The sequence below is a fragment of the Vigna radiata genome, chromosome 8 (assembly GCF_000741045.1).
Source record: "Vigna radiata var. radiata cultivar VC1973A chromosome 8, Vradiata_ver6, whole genome shotgun sequence".
In the NCBI taxonomy this organism is placed as follows: Eukaryota; Viridiplantae; Streptophyta; class Magnoliopsida; order Fabales; family Fabaceae; genus Vigna; species Vigna radiata.
This window is the reverse complement of record NC_028358.1, coordinates 44,679,457-44,699,996: the sequence shown is the minus strand read 5'-3', so window position 1 is coordinate 44,699,996 and position 20,540 is coordinate 44,679,457. Positions and strand designations below refer to the sequence as shown.

Genomic DNA, 20,540 nt, shown 5'->3' with positions numbered 1-20,540 from the left:
TTTTTATATACTTATTGATGTATTCCTAAGTGTATTTTTTAAAACCTTCAACTAATAAAAAAATCATATAATTATATAGATCAACAAATTATTATATATGTAAATTCATTCAATAACATCTACGAATTACTTTCTGAATATAAAAAACATTAGGCATGGCATTGTCAATACGAATACAATAGTAGATTAAAATAAAACAATTTAATTTTTAAAAGCTTAATTGTTATTCTTAATCAGCACTACGACAACGATCATACTTTAAAATATATTAGCTCATTTAAAAAAAAAAAATAGAAATCATATAGGTTAATTTCCTAGGAACAGCAAAAAATAGAAGTCCAGAAGATTAAGAACTCTAAGTAAAGAATAAAAGAAGCAATAAAACAAATAGAATGTGTTGAAAGGTTCTTCTATAGTTACATAAATTTTTATAAAATCATGAAAAGATTGGTTAGATTGAAAATAATAAAACTTATGAGAAGGTGAATTTGATTTGAATCCAGTGCGCTCCAACGTTCAAATAGAGCAAGGATCCTCGTGATTCATCAAACGGTCAGAAATTTCCATGTGAAGTTGTTTAAATTGATCTTAGGCTCGCTGGTAAAATCATCCTTCCATTTCACTCAGAAGCTCTCTTTTTATTGTATCTATAAATATGAGAGACTGCATGCAGATCTCCAAGAATGCTTATTTTTCACCATCTTTATCATCATTATACCTTCTTCTCTACGTGAAATAATACAATGTCCCACTGTTACTTTTTCAAACCTTGTTCTTTTTCTCCCTAAATTATACTACTCACTCTTCTTTTCAAATTTCTCTTCTCAGATCCCAACTTCACACCAATCCCTCATCTCAACAAGACCCACCTTCCAAAAATGCAACTTGGGACATGTGTCTTCAACCTTGTTCTCATATTTTCAGTTTTCGGTCAGTTCTCTGCAAGTGTGGCAGAGTCGTCATCGTCTTCAACACCGCAGGCACCAATCTGTTCAGAAGAAGATAGGGCTTCACTTCTGAGCTTCAAAGCAGGCATTTCGCAGGACACGTCACAAACACTGTCCACGTGGACGGGCAGAGATTGCTGCGATGGTGGGTGGGAGGGAGTTCAGTGCAATCCATCCACAGGACGAGTAAACATGTTGCAGATTCAGAGGCCGGAGAGAGATGATGAAACGTTCATGAAGGGTACTCTTTCTCCATCTCTGGGCAACTTGCATTTCTTGGAGGTAATCATCATAAGTGGTATGAAGCACATTACAGGACCTATTCCTAATACTTTCTCAAATTTAACCCACCTTACCCAGTTAATTTTGGATGACAATTCCATTGGGGGTTGCATTCCTCCAAGTTTAGGTCGTTTATCCTTGCTTCAGTCCCTTTCACTCGCTGGAAACCATCTCAAAGGACAGATCCCTTCAACATTTGGGGCTCTGACAAACCTTGTCCAGCTTAATTTAGCAAGAAATTCTCTGTCAGGTCCTATCCCCCTCAGTCTTAAAACCCTTATAAATTTGCAATACCTTGATCTCAGTTACAATTTATTATCAGCTTCCATCCCGGATTTTATTGGGGATTTAAAAAATTTGACTTACGTAGACCTTTCCTCTAACCTTCTAACCGGAAAAATTCCAGTTTCCTTGTTCGACCTCGTGAATCTTTTAGACTTGTCCTTGAGCAATAACAAACTCACAGGGAACATTCCAGATCAGGTTGGAAATCTGAAATCCCTGACCAGTCTTCAACTCAGTGCCAATCTGCTCACAGGGCATATTCCACTGTCCATATCAAGACTACAGAACCTTTGGTATCTCAACGTATCCAGGAATAGTCTTTCAGATCCCTTACCAGTTATCCCTACTAAGGGCATCCCTGCCCTTTTGTCCATAGACCTGTCTTACAACAACCTCAGCCTTGGAACTGTTCCTGATTGGATCAGAAGCAAGCAACTCAAAGATGTACATCTTGCTGGGTGCAAATTGAAGGGAGATCTTCCACACTTCACAAGACCAGACTCTTTGAGCTCCATAGACCTATCAGACAACTACTTGGTTGATGGTATTTCAAATTTCTTCACTAACATGTCCGGCCTGCAAAAGGTCAAGCTCTCCAACAACCAGTTGAGGTTTGACATATCTACAATCAAGTTGCCAACGGAGCTCTCTTCCATAGACTTGCATGCAAATTTGCTGGTGGGTTCATTATCAACAATAGTGAATAACAGGACAAGCAGCTCTTTGGAGGTTATTGACTTGTCAAACAATTTCATTTCGGGACACGTTCCAGGATTTGTGGAAGGCTCAAGCTTGAAGGTACTAAACGTTGGAAGCAACAACATAACAGGTCCTATCCCAGTCTCTATCTCAAATTTGGTATATCTTGAGAGACTGGACATCTCAAGAAATCACGTATCGGGAACCATTCCCTCAGGTCTAGGTCAGTTGCTGAAACTAAAATGGCTTGATGTATCCATAAATGGATTAACCGGCCAAATTCCGAGTAGTTTATCACAGTTAACTAGCCTAAAGCATGCAAATTTCAGGGCAAACAGACTGTGTGGTGAAATACCACAAACCCGACCATTCAACATCTTTCGACCGGTTGCTTACGCCCACAACTTGTGCTTATGTGGCAAACCTTTACAACCATGCAAGAAACACGGAAGCATGGGTCAGTGAGATGCTGACTCTGTCATACTATATATAATATATATAAATGCTCATGTCCTGCGACCATTGTTACATAGAGCAAAATAGAATAGGTACCCCACATCTGAATATTTCTTTTCTAGGTCGACCACAATGCAAGTTCAATTTTATAATTCAACATTGTTTCTCTAATAAAATATGCACTCATTTCATTACGTGCTTAGATTGTATATTAGAATGGTCTCAACGGCTTTTTTCGTGTGGGCACACTAAAAAATATCACAGTAAACACCGGCACATGTGGACCTGGCTTTTAAAGGTTGACCACAGCGCTGAAGAGCACCCTGTCCTCAAAGAATCTTATCCAGAAAAGCATGGCGTGAATCAAGCCAGCAAACGCAAAGCAACTCCTAAAACTGAATGCTACGCACATGTCAATGTCACGAATAGCTGTAGCCACACACCATACTACATCATCAATTACCCTGAACATATAATGAGAAAGAACCAAACTAAAAAGCATCGGCCACACACCATAATCTATCAATTACCTTAAACGTAAAATAAGCTAGGTCCAAAACTAAAAGGCATCAGTCACTCTGTAGAAAACAATGTGGCTACGATTCATCAAATATTTCATGGGAACATTACAAAAACAAAATGTTGCACTGGGATTTCAAAAGCATTGTAAAAAGAAACACCTAAACACGTTAGCCCCAAACTAAAACAAATCAAAATTTACAACCCTAGTCTGACTACGAAATTCAGCAGCCTTTCCATAATATTTATATGCTCTAAGGAGTGCCAAAGCGCCATCACTACTCTTCATCGGTCAACTCCTCTTCCACTTCTTTTACAGCAGTTTCCTTATCAGATCCAGCTTCATCCTGCACCAAAATCAACTTAGTTAGAACAAAGAGAGCAACCACAATAAACAAATAACATGAAATATATGCCCACAGAACAAATATAAAAGAAAAACATACTTCTTCAACTTCACCGGCTTTATAGCTTTCCATAGCCTTTTCATATTCTGCCTTGAGTTCAGCAACCTTATCCAAATAAGGCTTCTTATCCTGAAACATCAAGGCATGTCGAGAACATTATTTAGCATCAAACAAGTAAAGAAACGCAGAAACAATACACAACATTTTTACTTACTTCGTCACTCATAGACCTCCACTTCTCACCTGCCTCCTTCCCAACCTATAATTTCCCAACAAACAAGGCAACCAATAAATCTCAACTACAATTCACTTGGTTAAAGCAAAGAAGGAATTAAGCATATTAAATTTACCCTTTTAACATCTTTTGAATCCGGATTAGCTTCCTTGAACGTTTTCCTAAACTCATCCCTGCAACAGATAATTGCATCAATCACACGCACAGGCAAACAAACCACGGAATCGTAGCACAGACACAGACAAGCAAAATAATCCTTACAAAAAGACAAAGAAGGCCGTGGGAGGACGCTTAGGCTTGTTAGGATCCTTGACCTTCTTTCCCTTCTCTACCTTAGCCTTTTTTGCCTTTGGCTCTTTAGATTTCGGCTTCTTCCTACACAATTTCAAGAATCAAATGTCAATAAGAGCAATCCAAACACTTATAAGCACAAATCACAGAAAAAGAAGGAATCAGAGAAGCTACCTCTCTTGCTTCTTAGCGTCGGCAGCCTGGTCCACAACCTGCGCATCTGAATAACCAAACAAAAACAAAGTTAATATAAAGTCACTGAAAAACAAAACAACTAAGACAAAAATAAAAAATAAAAGTCGTACCAAGGTTCATTTTGATTTTAGCCTCAAGGCTGCAATTGTGCATGTCGATGAGTGCCACTGGCACATTCTTCTTGCAATCGTCGCTGCAAAGAAACAAAAAGAAAACACACTGACATCAACAAACAAAAATAACAAAGCTGGAAGTAGAAGACGCTCTACAATTTCATCACGTCATAAACAAAAGGCATAAACAATATCGCAAAACAAAGTCCAAAACCTAATAGGATAATATTAAGAACAACGTAAACAATTTAGACGAACGGATTAAAAGAAGTTACAAGGAGTAACGAACCATCGCGAAAAAGCACTGCCATCTTTTGCGCGAACAAGAACGGAAGCAGAGCGAGAATCAACCGCGTCCACTCTCTTCCGCGTCTGAGATGCCATTTCTTATCGCAGTTTCCTTCTGCAACTTCACGCTTCACTTGATTCGAAGAAAGAACACAAAGGGCTCCAATTTGCAATTTGCAATATATAGTAAGAAATCAAAGGAGGGAAAACTGAAGAGCCACGCTTTTCGTTTTAGCGCCAATAACCGCGCCTTTCCTTTTCATTTCATTTTTTCCTTCTTTTCACTCTCGCGCAATCCATTTTGGGCCCACTCATTGTTTTTGTTAAAGTGGACCCTTGCATCCTTTTTTGTCAAGTTTCCTTTATTGGGCCATTCTCCGGGCCCTGACTATTTTGTCAAGGTTTTTTATTTAAAAAGGGGCTTTCTCCCTGTATTTCCAACTTTTCTTCCTGCACCCCCAAACTTTTCTAAATCCCTTGATTGACCCTCAAACTTTTTACCAAACATTATTGAGAATTACACGGACTAAGGGCAGTGAGTTATATACATAATTAATTTTGATTGTTTTTACAAAGCAACAATATTTTCACGTTTTTCAAGAGTCATTTTATTTAAAAAATAATTACTGTTTAAGACTTTGGTTACAAGTTCCATCCATCAAACTTATTTAATTTACAAATAAATTGAATTTGAAAACACCTATGATTTATTCAAAAACAAATGCTAATTGCGATTGCACAAAACAAAACAAAAAAAGTTTACATATTATAAGTTATAAACATTATTGTATTAATGGACAATGATATTTTAACACCATTTTTTGACACTATTTTGACGCTGCATACGTGTCAATATGTGATTGGACGATTTCAAATTACAAAAGTTGAGGCAGGGGTATATTTGGAAGAGAAAAGCCAAAGGTTATTTTTTAATTTGAAATCGTCCAACCACATTTTGACACGTGTGCAGTGTCAAAATGGTGTCAAAAAATGGTGTTAAAATTTTATTTTCCTATATTAATAAATTAAATTTACAATAACATTTTTTACAGCAACATTAATAACAAGAGGAGTAAAAGTAAAATCGTTTTTCTTTGCAATAAACCCCTCATAAGATTTTCAAATAAAGCTATTCATTACTCCCATTGAGAATTTTATCATCGAAAAACCATGTGGAAACAAAATTCACAAAACGAAAGAACGTCGTGTTATGCCGAAGTTGGTGCTGTCTGCTGCACTGCATATATAACTATGATATCTGATATATGATATCAGAAAGTGATCGTGACTCTGATATCACAAGGCATAATCGTTTATAAGAGTATTGTGAGCATACTAATGAAAAGACAAAGGACATAACACTAAAGTTCTTACCATTTGATACACACAACAGATATCAAAAGCATGAAGCATAAATTACACGTAGAAGCCAAAAGGTTCTTAACTTGCAGATCTTCATCGTCACATATTGTTAGTGTGGTGGGGAAGGTGTTGGGTGGGACAAAAGAAGAGAAAACTGCCATCGTCAAAGTTGAGAGAGTAACTAAGAGGGTCGTAGTTAAAGCTGTTCTTAGTGGAACAACCCTTCTTATTCTTCTTCTTCATTTGCCTCTTCATGTATGCTCTCACCCTCCATAACCAACTCCTTCTCCTGCACTTCACAGCCACCACCCCAGATTCAGATTCAAATTCAAAACAAAAACAGCACATCATAACCATCTCCACTTCAGCAGACCAGACAGACAGAAAAAAGGAGATGATAACAAGTTAACACTCCTTGGAACTATATATGCAGAAAGATGAATCTTTTGTGTTAATGTCTGGTGTATCTATGTTTCGTGAATGGCTTGGAGGAGAAGTTTTAAGGGTGGCTTTTTCCTGTTTCCTAGGAACTGATGTGGCAGTTGTTGTGTTTTGTGAGAGAGAGAAAGTAGGGTCATTACTCTTAACCGGGTAAACCAGTGTGGTAAGGAATAGATAGACAGACTGACACATGTATACTTTCTCTTATTCCAATAATAATTACAGTTATAATATACACTATAACCGCATTTCATTTAAATAACTGTAGGCATATAACATGTTTCGACTTTTGTGTCATATGCTACTTTTGTTTGTGTTGGATTCACAGACAGCGGATGTTGTAGAACGAACATGGTGAAGACAATCTATGCTTTTTTTATTTTACTGGTGATGGAGTGTCGTTACTGTGTGTTTTGGAATATAAATTTTATTTTTAGAAGACGTTTTACGTAATAGAAAAAAAAAATATTTAAACTATGTTTTATCTGAACTTTTGAATAATGTAAGATTATTACTGTGTAAGATTATTAGACGTTGTTGACAGTGAAAGACCTAAAATTACGCTGAGAAAGCGAGAATGTTGACTTTTGATGGATGGATGATTGGATATCAATTATTACTATACGAATATGGGTAATTTTACGTCGAAATTACTAATAATATACGATGTAATTTAAAAAAAATATATTAGTATTTGCCAGCGTTGCAAGTTTGAAATATTTTATATTAATAAAACCAAGTTATGTCACCTTTATACTGTTTTCACACCACTTCAATATCACGTTAAAATTTGTTTAAAATTGACATAACTTTAATTAATGTTAAAAATGTATGATTTGTGTTTTTTCTTCATCCAAATCAGAGTGGTGCCATTTTTATTTGTTTTTTATTCTCTTTCTTTTTTTAAATACAAAAATTTATACTTTAATAATATTTTATCCTTATATTATGTGTTAAATAAATAAAAAAATATGTTATACTATAATTACTCTCTAGGTTTTTAATTTTGGTCTTAGCTCTGTCATTATTTTTCATACTAAAGTAGAGTGAATATGTCACAACTTTAATGTTAACGATTTTGTATATTGGCACTTTAATACTAATAAATTTGCACGGAAACACAATTTCAGTATTATTAATTTTAAATGGAAGTGGCGCCGAGGTAATTTTATTGTGTTGTTTTTGTTGTTGTAAAATGAGGAAAAGTAAAAATTTGTTCTGATTATTTATTTTGAATTCATTTCCCGATGAATAAAAATAAATAAATATAAAACTAAATTAAAAAAAGTATTTATTAATTTAATGAATATTGATTTTTTTCATTATAATGTGGATTAAATCTATTAAAAATTATTTATTAATTCAATAAACAGTAAAATTATGCCATTGTAATATGAATTAACCATGTTAAAAAGGAAGAAAAATAATTTATGATCTGTTCGTTTGAAGGGATTGTTCTGTTCACACGGATTGGCGATGATGGATTAGCGAGATTACATGCGTTCGCTTTCAGGTATTTGCAAAGAAACGAGGGTGATGATTTGAAAATTGGTTCCTTTAATCTATCTTCGCTGATAGCAAAGATTTGTAGGTATTTGTCTTCAATTATCCATTTTTCCCTTTTGTATAATAATAATAATAATAATTATTATTATTATTATAATAATGATAATAACAAATAATAATAATAATAATTAATTTTTATTTTTTTCTCTTTACATAATAATTTTTAAAATTATATATAAATTAATAATTACAATTTTATACTAATTTTATTACTAGGGGTATTTTGGTAATCTTCAATTTCTACCAATTAAACAAAAATTTTTATCTATCACATCAATCAAATTTTACACTAATTTTCATAAACTTTACCTTTAAATTCATTCTTATTTACCTTCAAATCTACTAAAAAAAACAATACTTAATTCACTCTCAAATCTATCTACTCATTCTCCCCTAATTCCTCTCCCCCAAACGAACACACCCTTAATGAAAAAAGGTGAATATTATTACAAGTAGTGGAATTTTTCTCCCCTAATTCCTCTCCCCCAAACGAACACACCCTTAATGAAAAAAGGTGAATATTATTACAAGTAGTGGAATTTTTCTCCCCTAATTCCTCTCCCCCAAACGAACACACCCTTAATGAGAAAAGGTGAATATTGTTACAAGTAGTGGAATTTTATTGTCTATAAGAAAAGTTGTCTAAATTATATTCGTTTCTATAAAAACAAAATTTTAACTTGTTTGAAATTGGTTGATCCATTTTATTATAGATATGATTTGTTTTTAGTTAATTTTTTATGTTGCATTTGAAAGTCAGGTATTGAAGTTGAACTTATGTAAATTGACCAATAACCTTCATTTTCAATATAATACAACACAATAAAGTCAGCGTAACTTATATGCAACATAAAATCAACACAAATTCATAAGAAGGAAAAGATGAAATTTTAATACATTTGTTAAAAGCATGAAAAGTTACCATAAATTATCTATGACATATTATATATTTTCTTATATCACTTTACCCTTTATTCTGACAGGGACCAATTCACTTTATATTTGGTACATAAACAACTAAAACTAAATATTCAAAATCCTGATTTTTCACTGATGATATAAGTTTTGATAACTGATTTGTTATCCACGTTTTAGTGAACAATTATATATATTTTTCATATAATTTTAACTTTATTATTTTAGTAAATACGACCTTATTTGTAAGAGGGATATATATATATATATATATATATATATATATATGTATATATATATATATATATATATATAATAAATGTTTAAGTAAAAATTTATTCAATATTTTTTTTTCATTTAATCATAAATTAATATATATTAATTAGCGATTAATTAAATCACTAGGACTTACAAATGAGATTATGAAAGTAAAGGTGAAAGTTGAAACACACGTATACTACGAAAGAGGGAAAGAAATAAAACTTGAACTTAGGATTGGGGCACAAGTCTGAGATCATTGCTATGGAAGTGCAGTTTCTCATTCCGTGTTTCTCTCAGATTTTGCGTAAGTGAACTCAAACCATATTCAACCTGTGTCGTTTTTATACTCTCTTACTATCGGTTACTGCGTTTAGGTGCAAAGATAGGGAGAACCCTAGAATCTGTGAATGCTCAGCTGCTGCGTTCGATCATTTATTTTTCACACATTCCTCATCTCAAAAGGCAACCCTCAATTACTCTCTCGCAATTTTATATTTTTAATTTTCTTTTTCCCCAATGGTCACGCTTTGAGTCTTGGTTCCGCTATTCCATGTGCAATGTGGTTGATATGCTTTGGATGTTTATTTCCGTTGGTCTTCTTTTACAATTGTTTCTGTCGGAGCAGGGTTTTTTTAAACAGTGGAAATACATGAACTTCGTCTTTTGATATTTTTTATACAAAATGACAGTGTGTTTTGTTAGTGGCAATTTTCTTTTAGTTTCGATTTATTATGGATTTCATTATTGTTGTATTTTTGTTATAATTTATTAATGATAGGGTGGAATACGAATAGATAAATGAAAAAAAAATTATTTGATTTTGGTATTACTCAATTTTACGTTATTTACCTGGAGGGAAAATTTTTCAGGTATTTCAGTGATGGTTTGAATTTGAACTCTACTTGTGTATTTAATTGTTAGTTGGTTTGAAAGATCTTAAGGAGGATAAAGGATGATATGAAATGAAGGTAATGTACAATTTGGACCAAAGAGTTGCTTAGGTCTATGATTTTGCAAAAGTTTTTTTAATCATCTTTAGTAATCCCTTCACTTAAAGGATGTAACCATGTGCTTATCTTTATTAATACTTCTTAGTTCATACTTCATTTACAGTGGAGCTGTTAATACTTTATTGGGGGCATTTTTTTACTCATATTCGATGAAAATAGAGGGAAGTTGCTCTGGATATAATTTCCTTCAATCTAAGTAATAATATTGTTTACTATTTTACGATATCTGTTATCTTCTGTGAATACAATTTTATTATTTTTATCTGTAAGAGAGTTTTTTGGTGGAACTCATCTGCTTCAACACTTATTCTAGGTTACCCTTATAATATAGTGATACTTATGTCGTGTTATATTTTCTTTTTCTTACCCGTTCCCCTGTATTGGTTCGATTTACATGTAAAAGGAATAATGAGATTATTACCACATTTCACCACCATTTTCCTTAATTTATATTATACTTCATTAGTGTGTTCTTATTGCTCCTGCGTTGACTGTGATTGTTTGCAAACTGTGACTTATTTATCTCGAGTCTCTTTAATTTTACTTTCATTTTTCTAGTATTTATATGTTCATGGAGTAGTGCACATTTTTAGTTTGTAGTATATTCAGTGTGCTTCCTGTTATAGTGATTTTAGAGAGTTATTTACCTACACACCGCAATATGGTATTGTCATGTGGAGTTCGATACTCATGATACTTTATGGCTACAGGTTGGCACAACTTTTTATGCTTCTGTTTGTAGATTCTAGGGCGGCTGAGAGAACATATAACGTTATTTCAATTTCATGGGTGAGTCTATATATATCAGTTCGTCAGATGATGATGAGTTGGAGGAGATAGATGTTCAACAGAGAACTCTTCCGCAATGGGCAACAACTTTTGAAAGGAGTTCAGGTGCGTGATCTTTAGTAAAGGTCCCGTTTGATGTGTGTGTGTGTGTGTGTGTGTGTGTGTATATATATATATATATATATATAATTTGTAAATTAGTTATCATCATACCTGCAATATTATGTGCAGACTATGGTAGGCGGAATAATTCTTCAAGAGGGTCAAATAGTTCAAACCTAAGTTCTTCTAGTGTGTATAATAATTCACAAATCAAACCTCATACACTACCTGTGTCCAGTACCAATGCACTGAACCACAGAATTGCACGAAGAGATGAACGTTCCTACCATGCTCAGAATGGAAACACAAGTCAGCAACAAACAGTTAATTCCCAAATTTCAAAGTCTCACGGTGAAGATTATGAGAAAATGTCATCTCAGCAAGCTTTCAAGAGGACCCTTCCTTCAACTCTTCAGCCTTCTGCAACAAGGGCCCTTCCTTCTCCTTTATTTGTGTCAGACATCAGATCAAGCAACTTAAAAGATAACCCAGGCAGTAGTCATCTTCATGATGCATATAAGAATCATCGCCAGGGAGTAGGGCCTAGCATGTCCCGTGACATTCGTGACAGTGTTATCAGGGGCCATGACGAAGGTCATTTATTGAATCAAAATAGTGGGAATAGGATTCTTCCACCATCTTTGGTTCTTGGAAAGGCCATAACTCCACACTTTGCAATTTCTAGTGAATCTGCATATCATTCTGGAATAGGTGATGAAAGGTCTGCTGAAAATGACGAGAGACTTATTTATGAGGCAGCGTTGCAGGTATTACATGCATTTTATTGTTGTTTTTGTATATTTAACTCCTTAAATTCTTTAATTTATGTGAAGAAGATATTCCCTCTGTTAAGTGTGAGAGGAAATCATCTAGTTGACATATTTTATCATGTAAGTTTAATGAAAAATATTTTACTTGAGTTTGAAGCTGTGTTTAGGACTTATATGTGATGGGTTGTTAAAGTTGACTGGTTGGGAAATTGTTGGGATCCACTATTTCTCACCTATTTCTACCCATCTCTCTTTCCCTCTCCTAATCTCTTTCTATTTTTCTTCAAACAAACACCTCTAATGCTCACTTTATTTCTCATTTATTTCCACTCTATCTATATGCTTATTTCTATCTTACCTATTTCTCTCATCTCTTTCAAACATACTCTAAATGAAGTAACACCCCACAACAATAGTTAGTGAATGGAAACATACAATTAGTTCTAAAGTAAAACAGTTAAGCCAAATGTTGAGTTTCACTTGGTTTAGTGTTTAATCTTATGCTCTATTGATGTCTGTCCTGCACGATTTGTAGAAGCTGCTTCAAATTTTCTTTTTCAGTGCTCGCATCAGTATGTGTTATACTCACAGAGAATCATTATTGTCAATTGTGAATTTGGTTATTACAGGATATCAGTCAACCTAAAACAGAATATGAATTACCTGCTGGTGTATTGTCTGTCTCTCTTCTGAGACATCAGGTATCCTGGATTGTCTATTCAATTTCTTTTATTAGTTCTGCTCATGGCCAATTTTTTCTGAGTACTTTATATTTCAGAAAATTGCATTGGCTTGGATGCTTCAAAGGGAAACCAAGAGTTTGCATTGCTTGGGGGGGATTTTGGCTGATGACCAGGTCAATGTTTGGTGATAATTTTTTTAAGCTACTGCTCTTTACCTTTAATTCTGATAATTGTTATCTGAATACCAAAACCTTGTTCAAACAGGGTCTTGGAAAGACAGTATCAATGATTTCTCTCATTCTGGCATTGAGGTCATTACAAACAAAATCAAAAACAGATGATGTGCACAATCATAAAACTGAAGCTTTGAATTTGGATGACGATGATGACAACGGTGGTATAGATGTGGAAAAACATAAAAATAGTGTGGAAGATGATGGTTTGTTTCCTAATAGAGAACCTAGCTGTTCAACACAGGCACCTGGTAGAAAAAGGCCAGCTGCTGGTACCCTAGTTGTCTGCCCTGCCAGTGTTATGCGACAGTGGGCCAGGGAACTTGATGAAAAAGTTGGAGATGAAAAGCTTTCTGTTTTAGTTTATCATGGGGGCAATAGGACTAAGGATCATGTAGAACTTGCAAAATTTGATGTGGTTCTAACAACATACTCTATTGTGACTAATGAAGTGCCTAAGCAACCATTAGTTGGGGATGATGATATTGAGGACAAAAATGGGGAAAGATTTGGGTTATCCTCTGAGTTTACTGTTAAAAAAAGGAAAAAACCAATTAACGGAAGTAAGAAGGGTAAAAAAGGTAGAAAAGGAATTGACAGTTCTAGGGAATATGGTTCTGGTCCTCTTGCAAAAGTAGGGTGGTTTCGGGTTATTCTAGATGAGGCTCAAACAATAAAAAATCATAGAACTCAGGTGGCTAGAGCTTGTTGCAGCCTTAGAGCCAAAAGAAGGTGGTGCTTATCTGGAACGCCTATTCAAAATACTATTGATGATTTGTATAGCTACTTTAGATTCTTGAAGTATGATCCTTATGCTGCATATAAATCATTCTACAACACCATAAAGGTTCCTATAGCCCGAGATACCATTCATGGTTACAAGAAACTTCAAGCAGTTTTAAAGGCCATAATGCTACGTCGTACAAAAGGTAAATTTACTATATCCTGATTTGTCATGCACCAATTGATGTTAGATTTGACCTTTTTTCCGGGTGTTATGGGTTTTCTGTGTCCTTGCTAAATTCTCATTGATCTGTGCTTAAATCTAGTTGTTATTTCGATAATATTAAGTCTAAGCAGGTAGCATTTCAGGTTTGGTTTCTCACGTTCACCTGATAAGGGAACTACTTAATCCTGCATCAAACATGTCACGTTTGGAAAATGTCCATAAACACCACTATGAGAGATGGGCAAACTGGTTATAATACCATCTCATTAGATGTCAAGAAAGGTAGCAACTTTGGTGTTGTGTTGCAAGCCCTTCTATAGAATATTAAAACACTGTCTTAGGATGACTGCCAATGCAGGACGACACAGGGATTAATCACAGACCATAACATAATAACAGATCTGCTAGTAGGATATTTTTCCTTCATCGCTGCTGGATTAGTGAATTTAATTTATTTATCGTGAAAGTATAGTCTGTGCATAATATTACATTGTCAGTCTGCTTACTTCTTCTTGGAAAGATTTTTAGATGTTTTTATATGTTGGAATTATTCCTTTTATTTAGGGAATTCATCCCTAATCTCTATTACCATTTCCACTGTGTAGAATGCAATAACTTATTTTTTCTTTATATTTGATTATAAATCTAATTTTATTTGTTAAGGGTGTGTACTGAACATATTAGCCATCTAGGTTTTCATTTGTGTATTTGAGGTGAGTTTCCCTTTGATTTATAGTCAAATATGGTATGAGTTCTGTTCTATAACATCAATTTATTGCATTTTTCTAGGAACTTTGCTTGATGGGATGCCAATAATCAATTTGCCTCCTAAAACAATTGAGCTCAGTAGTGTGGATTTCTCCATTGAGGAACGAGCCTTCTATACTAAGTTGGAATCAGACTCACGCACTCAATTTAAGGTTAGTTCTTCAAGACACTTTGTAATTATAGTTTTTTTGTTTCTTTTAAGTGCAACATCTAGAAATGTCCTTTTTCTAGTGACATTTCAAATTTAGTGATTAGAAACTCATTTTGATAGTGATAGAAGTAATTGTCTATTTGGAGGCACAAGAATAGAAACTTATTATCAGCATTTTAAGATAATATTCAACCTATTAAATTTGTTGAAATGATAGGGTTTTTGGTAAGAAATGAAGACAGAAAATTAAGACTGCTCTCTTATCTATAACTAAATGAAATCTGTGTATCGAGAGTAGTTGTATGTTAGGATTTAAGCACGACAGGGGAGCCCAAACCAAAAGACCAGGCCATTAGGTGGGAGAACCTCTAGGTTTATGTAACACATCAAGTAACTAACCTACTCAATGTGGGACTCTAAACATTGCCATCCACTTTTAAGAGTTGATTTTCATGACGACTTCACTCTATGAAATGGTGTCCCGAGGATATTTTGGGAACCTTTTTCCCTGGTCTGCTCTCATTATTCTGATGTGGCAATGTCAAGTTCAGAAGCAAAATACAGGGCAGTGACATTAGTCACTTGTGAGCTCATATGGCTAAAAGAACTCCTCAAACAACTTAAATTTGAAGATTCCCAAACACACCTTGTATATGAAAACCTGGCTGCATCACACGTTGCATCTAATTTTTCTTTCATGAGAGAACGAAATATATTGTGGTGAATTGTCATTGGATTAGATCAAAACTAGAGACCGGAGACATCACCAGATTTGTCAACTCTAATGAACAATTGGTTGACATGTTCACCAAATCTTTCCAAGGGTCGAGTATATTTGGAGCAAGCTACATATGATCTATATGCTCCAACTTGAGGAGTAGTGTTATAATCATAAAATCAAGAATATCTAGATTATATATATCATGAGGAACATTTTAATTTATTCCATATCATATATTTGTTATTAGAGGATATCAACTCTTTATTTTTTTTCTCTCAATATAAATATGGCACTTTGTGCTGTCTTAGAAACACGTTTCATCTCAATGTTTCCCTCTTCTGTGGAGTTTAACAAAATTGATAACAAATTATTACTTATAGATATTCTTAAATAACATTAAGATATTCGAATACAATTGGTATTTTGGGTGTATGTATATATGTGTATATATGTATGTATGTATGTGGGTGTGTGTATATTCTCGAAATTCTAGCAAACTAATAGAACAAATCAAGTCCATCACACATTCTATTTAGAAACTAGAACATAAAACAAATACCTTCTATATCACACATCACATAACTGTTCGATCATATGGTTTAGAGCACTCAGGTATAGGATATTTCTGATGGGTAAAATTTTAAATTAATGTAGCTGTTGAGTCTTTTGATGACTAGTTCTGAAGTGCATATGGTTTTATGCTATCAATATAATTTCATTGATGATTTTCTTAAATCTTGCATGATTACTAAATTGTTTCTTACATCCATAAACATACAGAAGCTTCAATTTTGAACTTATTAAAAGCCTGATAAGTGCATTTCTGTCAGATTCCCACCTTGTTGCATGGGTGAATCAGTTATGGGTTGTCATATACTTAATATATAAGAAGTGCTGGGGTGGTGGAGTTTTTAAACTTCCCATCTCACTCTCTGTATCTAATTTATTAAAGTCTAGCATACACTTTTGTGAGTTATAGAATTTTTTTGTTCATTTGATCTTTTTATATCTGAAGTATTGTGGATCTGACTTTAAGAGCTCATTATTTGCAGGCATATGCTGCTGCTGGGACAGTGAACCAAAACTATGCTAATATTCTTTTAATGCTCTTACGTCTCCGACAGGCTTGTGATCACCCACGTCTTGTTAAAGATTTTGATTCTGATCCTGTTGGGAAGGATTCTGTTGAAATGGCAAAAACTCTTCCAAGGGAATTGCTAATTAATCTGTTTACTTGTTTGGACGCAACCGTTACTATTTGTCATGTTTGCAATGTGAGTTAAATTCAGATGCTATATTTTTGGTACTCTATATCCTTTTGGTTATGTCTTATATAAGTTATGGTGTTTTCTTCCTATATTGTGCAATTTTTTTAACATTTGGAAGTGGACTTCGTAGTTTGAAAAGTAATGAACGGACTTTTAACTGCAATTTGTACGGGTATTCTTTTAGGAGTATTATGTATTTACACTCCCCATGGACGTTGTTTGTTTACTAAATTGGGTTAAGTTGAACACCTGTGTTCTATTTAAGTAATGTGAATTTAGTTGAGTTTCACAATAAGTTGTTGGTTTTCAAAAATAGACATGTTTATTATCCCAAAATAATAAGAAATAGTTTTAGGGGAATGGTTTTCTATTTATTAAAGAGGTTTTAGTAGTGTAGGAAAATATTTACAACGGCCGATTGCATCTCGAAGCATTTCACACCTAATTGTTTTTAGTTTAATCTTAAGTTTATGGTTGTTATCCGTGTCTTAATATAATCTTTTCACGGAACTGATATTTTTGTTGATAAAAGAAAAGTTTATTGAGATGAAGAGATAGTATAAAGGACATTATCCTCTTTTTAATGGTACTATATTGTATTGATTGATTGTTGTATCTATGTGACATTTATCATAATTGCTTAATTGAATTTTGTTGGTAGTAGCGAATTATTAGCATAAAAATACCTTGAATATTTCCATATTGATTAGGATAAAAAGTCTCTAGAATATTCTTATTCATTTAAGCTTATTTGTGTTTCCTTACTTTAAGTTTGGTTGTTACAAATAAAGGTGATGAAAATGTAATTTGTGCCAAACGTGCTTCTCTGTGAATTGGAATATCATAGAACTTTGAGTGGGTTGTGTGTGGATTGAACTAAATCATTAGCACAAAAATTTGAGGATATGAAAAATAGATACCACCGTGCATGCTGAAACCGTGAGGTAAAATCTTTAAATTCCTAAATGAATATGACCCAATTAGCCTACAAATCGTAGGGGAAAGAAAAATTACCTCGTCTATGAAAAGTATTTTTTATTGTAAGGGGAGAAGAAACTTGGAGGATTGTCATGTTTAAAGGTGGAATCTCCGAGACAAGACCTGTCATGACATCAGAAAAGGGGTCCTTAAGAGATCAAACACTGGAGCGAAGTCCTCTGCAAAAAGTACTACATTACTCTTACCGACAATTCAATACGACATGATATGGGATAACAAATAGCAGACACTTTCATTGGTGGACTACTTCAGGATAGATTCTAGGGTCTCATAAGTTGGAAAGGATCGATATTTATTTATTTACCAACTTCAGGAGTGTAATGTAAATAATAGATTGTTAGGATAAAAATATCATTGTCTCCATATTGATTAGGAAAAAATATCTTCAAAATATGTATTTGTTTCAGCATATTTGTATTTCTTTTTTCAGATAGTTTAATAATTTCAAATAGAGATGATGAGAATGTAATGTGTGTGATTGTTATCAATAACATAATTCTTTATTTCCCTAAGAACTTCAAGTGATTTTTAGATTTTGATTTCTCATTTAGTCTGTTATAATGGGTGGTAAGTAGTTATTTGATGTCAATAATGGCTCAGGCTGATATGCACTATATTTCAACAGGATCCCCCTCATGAACCTGTTATTACAATGTGCGGCCATGTCTTCTGTTATGAATGTGTACAGGAATATTTGTCTGGTGATGATAATATGTGCCCTGCTGTTAATTGTAAAGAAACAATCGGTGATGACCTTGTTTACTCCAAAGTTACTTTGAAGAGTTGTATCTCTGATGATGGCAGCACTTCCAGTTCTTCAAATTCACATCTTAGTGATTATTCGCTTGTGCAACGGGATGATTACATTTCATCTAAAATCAAAGCTGTTCTTGAGGTTTTGCAGTCAAATTGTCACATGAAAATATCTAATTCTGACTTACCGAACTCTGGATGTTGTGGAGATTCGCCGTCATCTTCTATTGATCTAGAGTTTGATGACAGTGATTCAGAGGCTAGGGTTGCAAAACACACAAGAAAGTATTCAGAGTCCACAACTGAAGGACCGATAAAGACTATAGTTTTTTCCCAGTGGACTAGTATGTTGGATTTAGTTGAGACATCGTTGTGTCAATTTGGTATACTGTACAGGAGACTTGATGGTAGGATGACTCTGGGTGCAAGGGACAAAGCTGTTAGGGATTTCAATACTGAACCTGAGGTTTGGCCCTTCCCGACATTGTTATAGCTGTAACTTTTATATGCGAATCAATAAATGGCACAAAGCAATGAGAAACTATTCTTAGTAGACTAAGTGATATAAAATTTAAGCCTCTTAATGGCTATATCAATAATATTGTTGCAATTTTAATCGGTATATTTTGCTTCTACTTGGACTTCAATTATCTACTGTGTTTTAAGTGTCTCAATTGCCTGATTAAATTGAAATTTGTTTCAGATAACTGTTATGCTGATGTCACTAAAGGCAGGAAACCTTGGATTGAATATGGTTGCTGCTTGTCATGTTATTCTTTTGGATCTGTGGTGGAATCCAACAACTGAAGATCAAGCTATTGATCGAGCCCATAGAATTGGACAAACTCGTCCTGTTACTGTGACAAGGATTACTATAAAAGATACCGTTGAAGATAGGATACTGTCTCTTCAGGTACAAGATCTGCCAGTTTAATTTTCTTGTATGTGCCAAAATAAGTTCATACACGGTGGTCATTTCGGGTTTAGGTGAGCAGGTGTGAGTGAGGCTTAACGACTAATAGGACTTTACAAGTTCTTAATTGTTTTCTTTCACCTTTAACCTCTCCTATTTAATATTGCTTGCTTACTCTTGTAATTCATTAAACAAAATTGGACTTGCAAAATTAACAGAAGTTCTATTATGGTTCAAGGAGAAAAGTCAAAATTAGCACACGAAGTGATATATTTTCAATAAGGTTATTTATTTAGTAGGCTTTGATATATATGGGAGGGGGGAGTTTGTGTGATTAAGATGAAGATAGATTGTATCTGTCAAATAAATTCTCATTATGTTCTTGTGTTGTAACCATTTGGCAGGAGGATAAGAGAGAAATGGTTGCATCTGCTTTTGGGGAAGACCATGCTGGTAGGTCTGGAACTCGCCTTACAGTGGATGATCTGAAATATCTCTTCATGGTCTAGACTCAAGACCTCTCCTTGCTTCTTCTTCTCATATGATGGATGGATAATTTGAAGTTTTGTTTTGTTTTGGGCGATTTGGCATGGAGTTGGAATGGTTGTTCTGAAGGAGGGGTATGACTTTTTTGGTAGGAGAGGCTTGGTTGATCCCAGTAGTAATATGATCTGTTTTGAGCCCACAAGGGCAATTTTGTCCTCCATGCTTTTATATAGCTTAAGGCAGTCTGTAAATATTCTTATAATATGGTTTATGAAAATATGACCTTGTGCAACAGCCCTTCCTTTTGTTGCAGTGTACAGTTTTCTTGCTAGTTACTGTGGGTCTAGCTGGTACCCTCCATGCTGTGGCCCCCTCTCCGGTGTAGATTGACCAAACTCGATGTGGACTCATATTTTATAACAAATTCAAAAGTTCAAGTGCATATCCTTACTATTTGCAATTTTGAATTTTAATTAAACACCGTTATTGTCTATACTTGAAAATAACTTCACTATTCATTGATTGTGCATAAATTTTATAGAAGTAATTTTGTTTGATTATTGCTGTGTAGAATTTGATTTTGCTTCGAAATTTTGGTTTGATTATTGCTGTAGGTGCATTTACATCAAGTTTTACCGCAAGCTTGTGTTTAAGCTAAAACATTTTAATAGAAGTATGTAGAT

General features: G+C 34.1%; 3 protein-coding genes across 7 annotated transcripts; 2 read left to right on the top strand and 1 right to left on the bottom strand.

Annotated features, from left to right (window-relative positions):
• Nucleotides 1-645: 645 nt before the first annotated feature.
• LOC106769797 (probable LRR receptor-like serine/threonine-protein kinase At1g34110) lies at nucleotides 646-3,173 on the top strand (the record flags this gene model as incomplete). The annotated part of the gene is given in 1 exon segment (XM_014655560.2): nucleotides 646-3,173. A coding segment is annotated over 1 exon segment (1,800 nt). The 3' UTR covers nucleotides 2,679-3,173.
• Nucleotides 3,174-3,250: 77 nt separating this feature from the next.
• On the bottom strand, nucleotides 3,251-4,927 carry LOC106771219 (high mobility group B protein 7). 2 transcript variants are annotated; one of them, XM_014657157.2, is made up of 8 exons: nucleotides 4,719-4,922; nucleotides 4,427-4,509; nucleotides 4,296-4,341; nucleotides 4,092-4,205; nucleotides 3,946-4,003; nucleotides 3,810-3,854; nucleotides 3,635-3,724; nucleotides 3,251-3,535 (listed from the first exon to the last, which is right to left on the bottom strand). In XM_014657157.2, exons 1-8 carry the CDS (start codon nucleotides 4,811-4,813, stop codon nucleotides 3,467-3,469), a joined length of 600 nt encoding a protein of 199 aa, XP_014512643.1. In that variant the 5' UTR covers nucleotides 4,814-4,922; the 3' UTR covers nucleotides 3,251-3,466. The 2 variants fall into 2 exon arrangements, with proteins under 2 accessions (XP_014512643.1, XP_022641535.1); XM_022785814.1 differs by lacking the exon at nucleotides 3,810-3,854 and having other exon boundaries at nucleotides 4,719-4,927.
• Nucleotides 4,928-9,447: 4,520 nt separating this feature from the next.
• On the top strand, nucleotides 9,448-20,325 carry LOC106772508 (helicase-like transcription factor CHR28). 4 transcript variants are annotated; one of them, XM_022785811.1, is made up of 12 exons: nucleotides 9,448-9,566; nucleotides 9,637-9,724; nucleotides 10,983-11,166; nucleotides 11,293-11,930; nucleotides 12,563-12,634; nucleotides 12,712-12,789; nucleotides 12,881-13,778; nucleotides 14,588-14,718; nucleotides 16,491-16,712; nucleotides 18,331-18,924; nucleotides 19,162-19,371; nucleotides 19,776-20,325. In XM_022785811.1, the coding sequence occupies exons 3-12, from the start codon at nucleotides 11,058-11,060 to the stop codon at nucleotides 19,878-19,880; spliced, it is 3,057 nt and encodes a 1,018-aa protein (XP_022641532.1). In that variant the 5' UTR covers nucleotides 9,448-9,566; nucleotides 9,637-9,724; nucleotides 10,983-11,057; the 3' UTR covers nucleotides 19,881-20,325. The 4 variants fall into 4 exon arrangements, with proteins under 4 accessions (XP_022641532.1, XP_014514431.1, XP_022641534.1 ...); XM_022785813.1 differs by having other exon boundaries at nucleotides 9,456-9,566; nucleotides 9,645-9,724; XM_014658945.2 differs by lacking the exon at nucleotides 9,637-9,724.
• The last annotated feature ends 215 nt before the right edge of the window (nucleotides 20,326-20,540 follow it).

Coding starts and splice junctions, on each gene's coding strand:
- LOC106771219 (XM_014657157.2), bottom strand. CDS start 4,813: ATGGCATCTCAGACGCGGAAGAGAGTGGACGCGGTTGATTCTCGCTCT. Junction 4,004..4,091: donor ACGGCCTTCTTTGTCTTTTT/GTAAGGATTATT, acceptor TATCTGTTGCAG/GGATGAGTTTAGGAAAACGT. Junction 3,855..3,945: donor ATTCAAAAGATGTTAAAAGG/GTAAATTTAATA, acceptor GGGAAATTATAG/GTTGGGAAGGAGGCAGGTGA.
- LOC106772508 (XM_014658945.2), top strand. CDS start 11,058: ATGGGTGAGTCTATATATATCAGTTCGTCAGATGATGATGAGTTGGAG. Junction 11,931..12,562: donor TTTATGAGGCAGCGTTGCAG/GTATTACATGCA, acceptor TGGTTATTACAG/GATATCAGTCAACCTAAAAC. Junction 13,779..14,587: donor AATGCTACGTCGTACAAAAG/GTAAATTTACTA, acceptor GCATTTTTCTAG/GAACTTTGCTTGATGGGATG.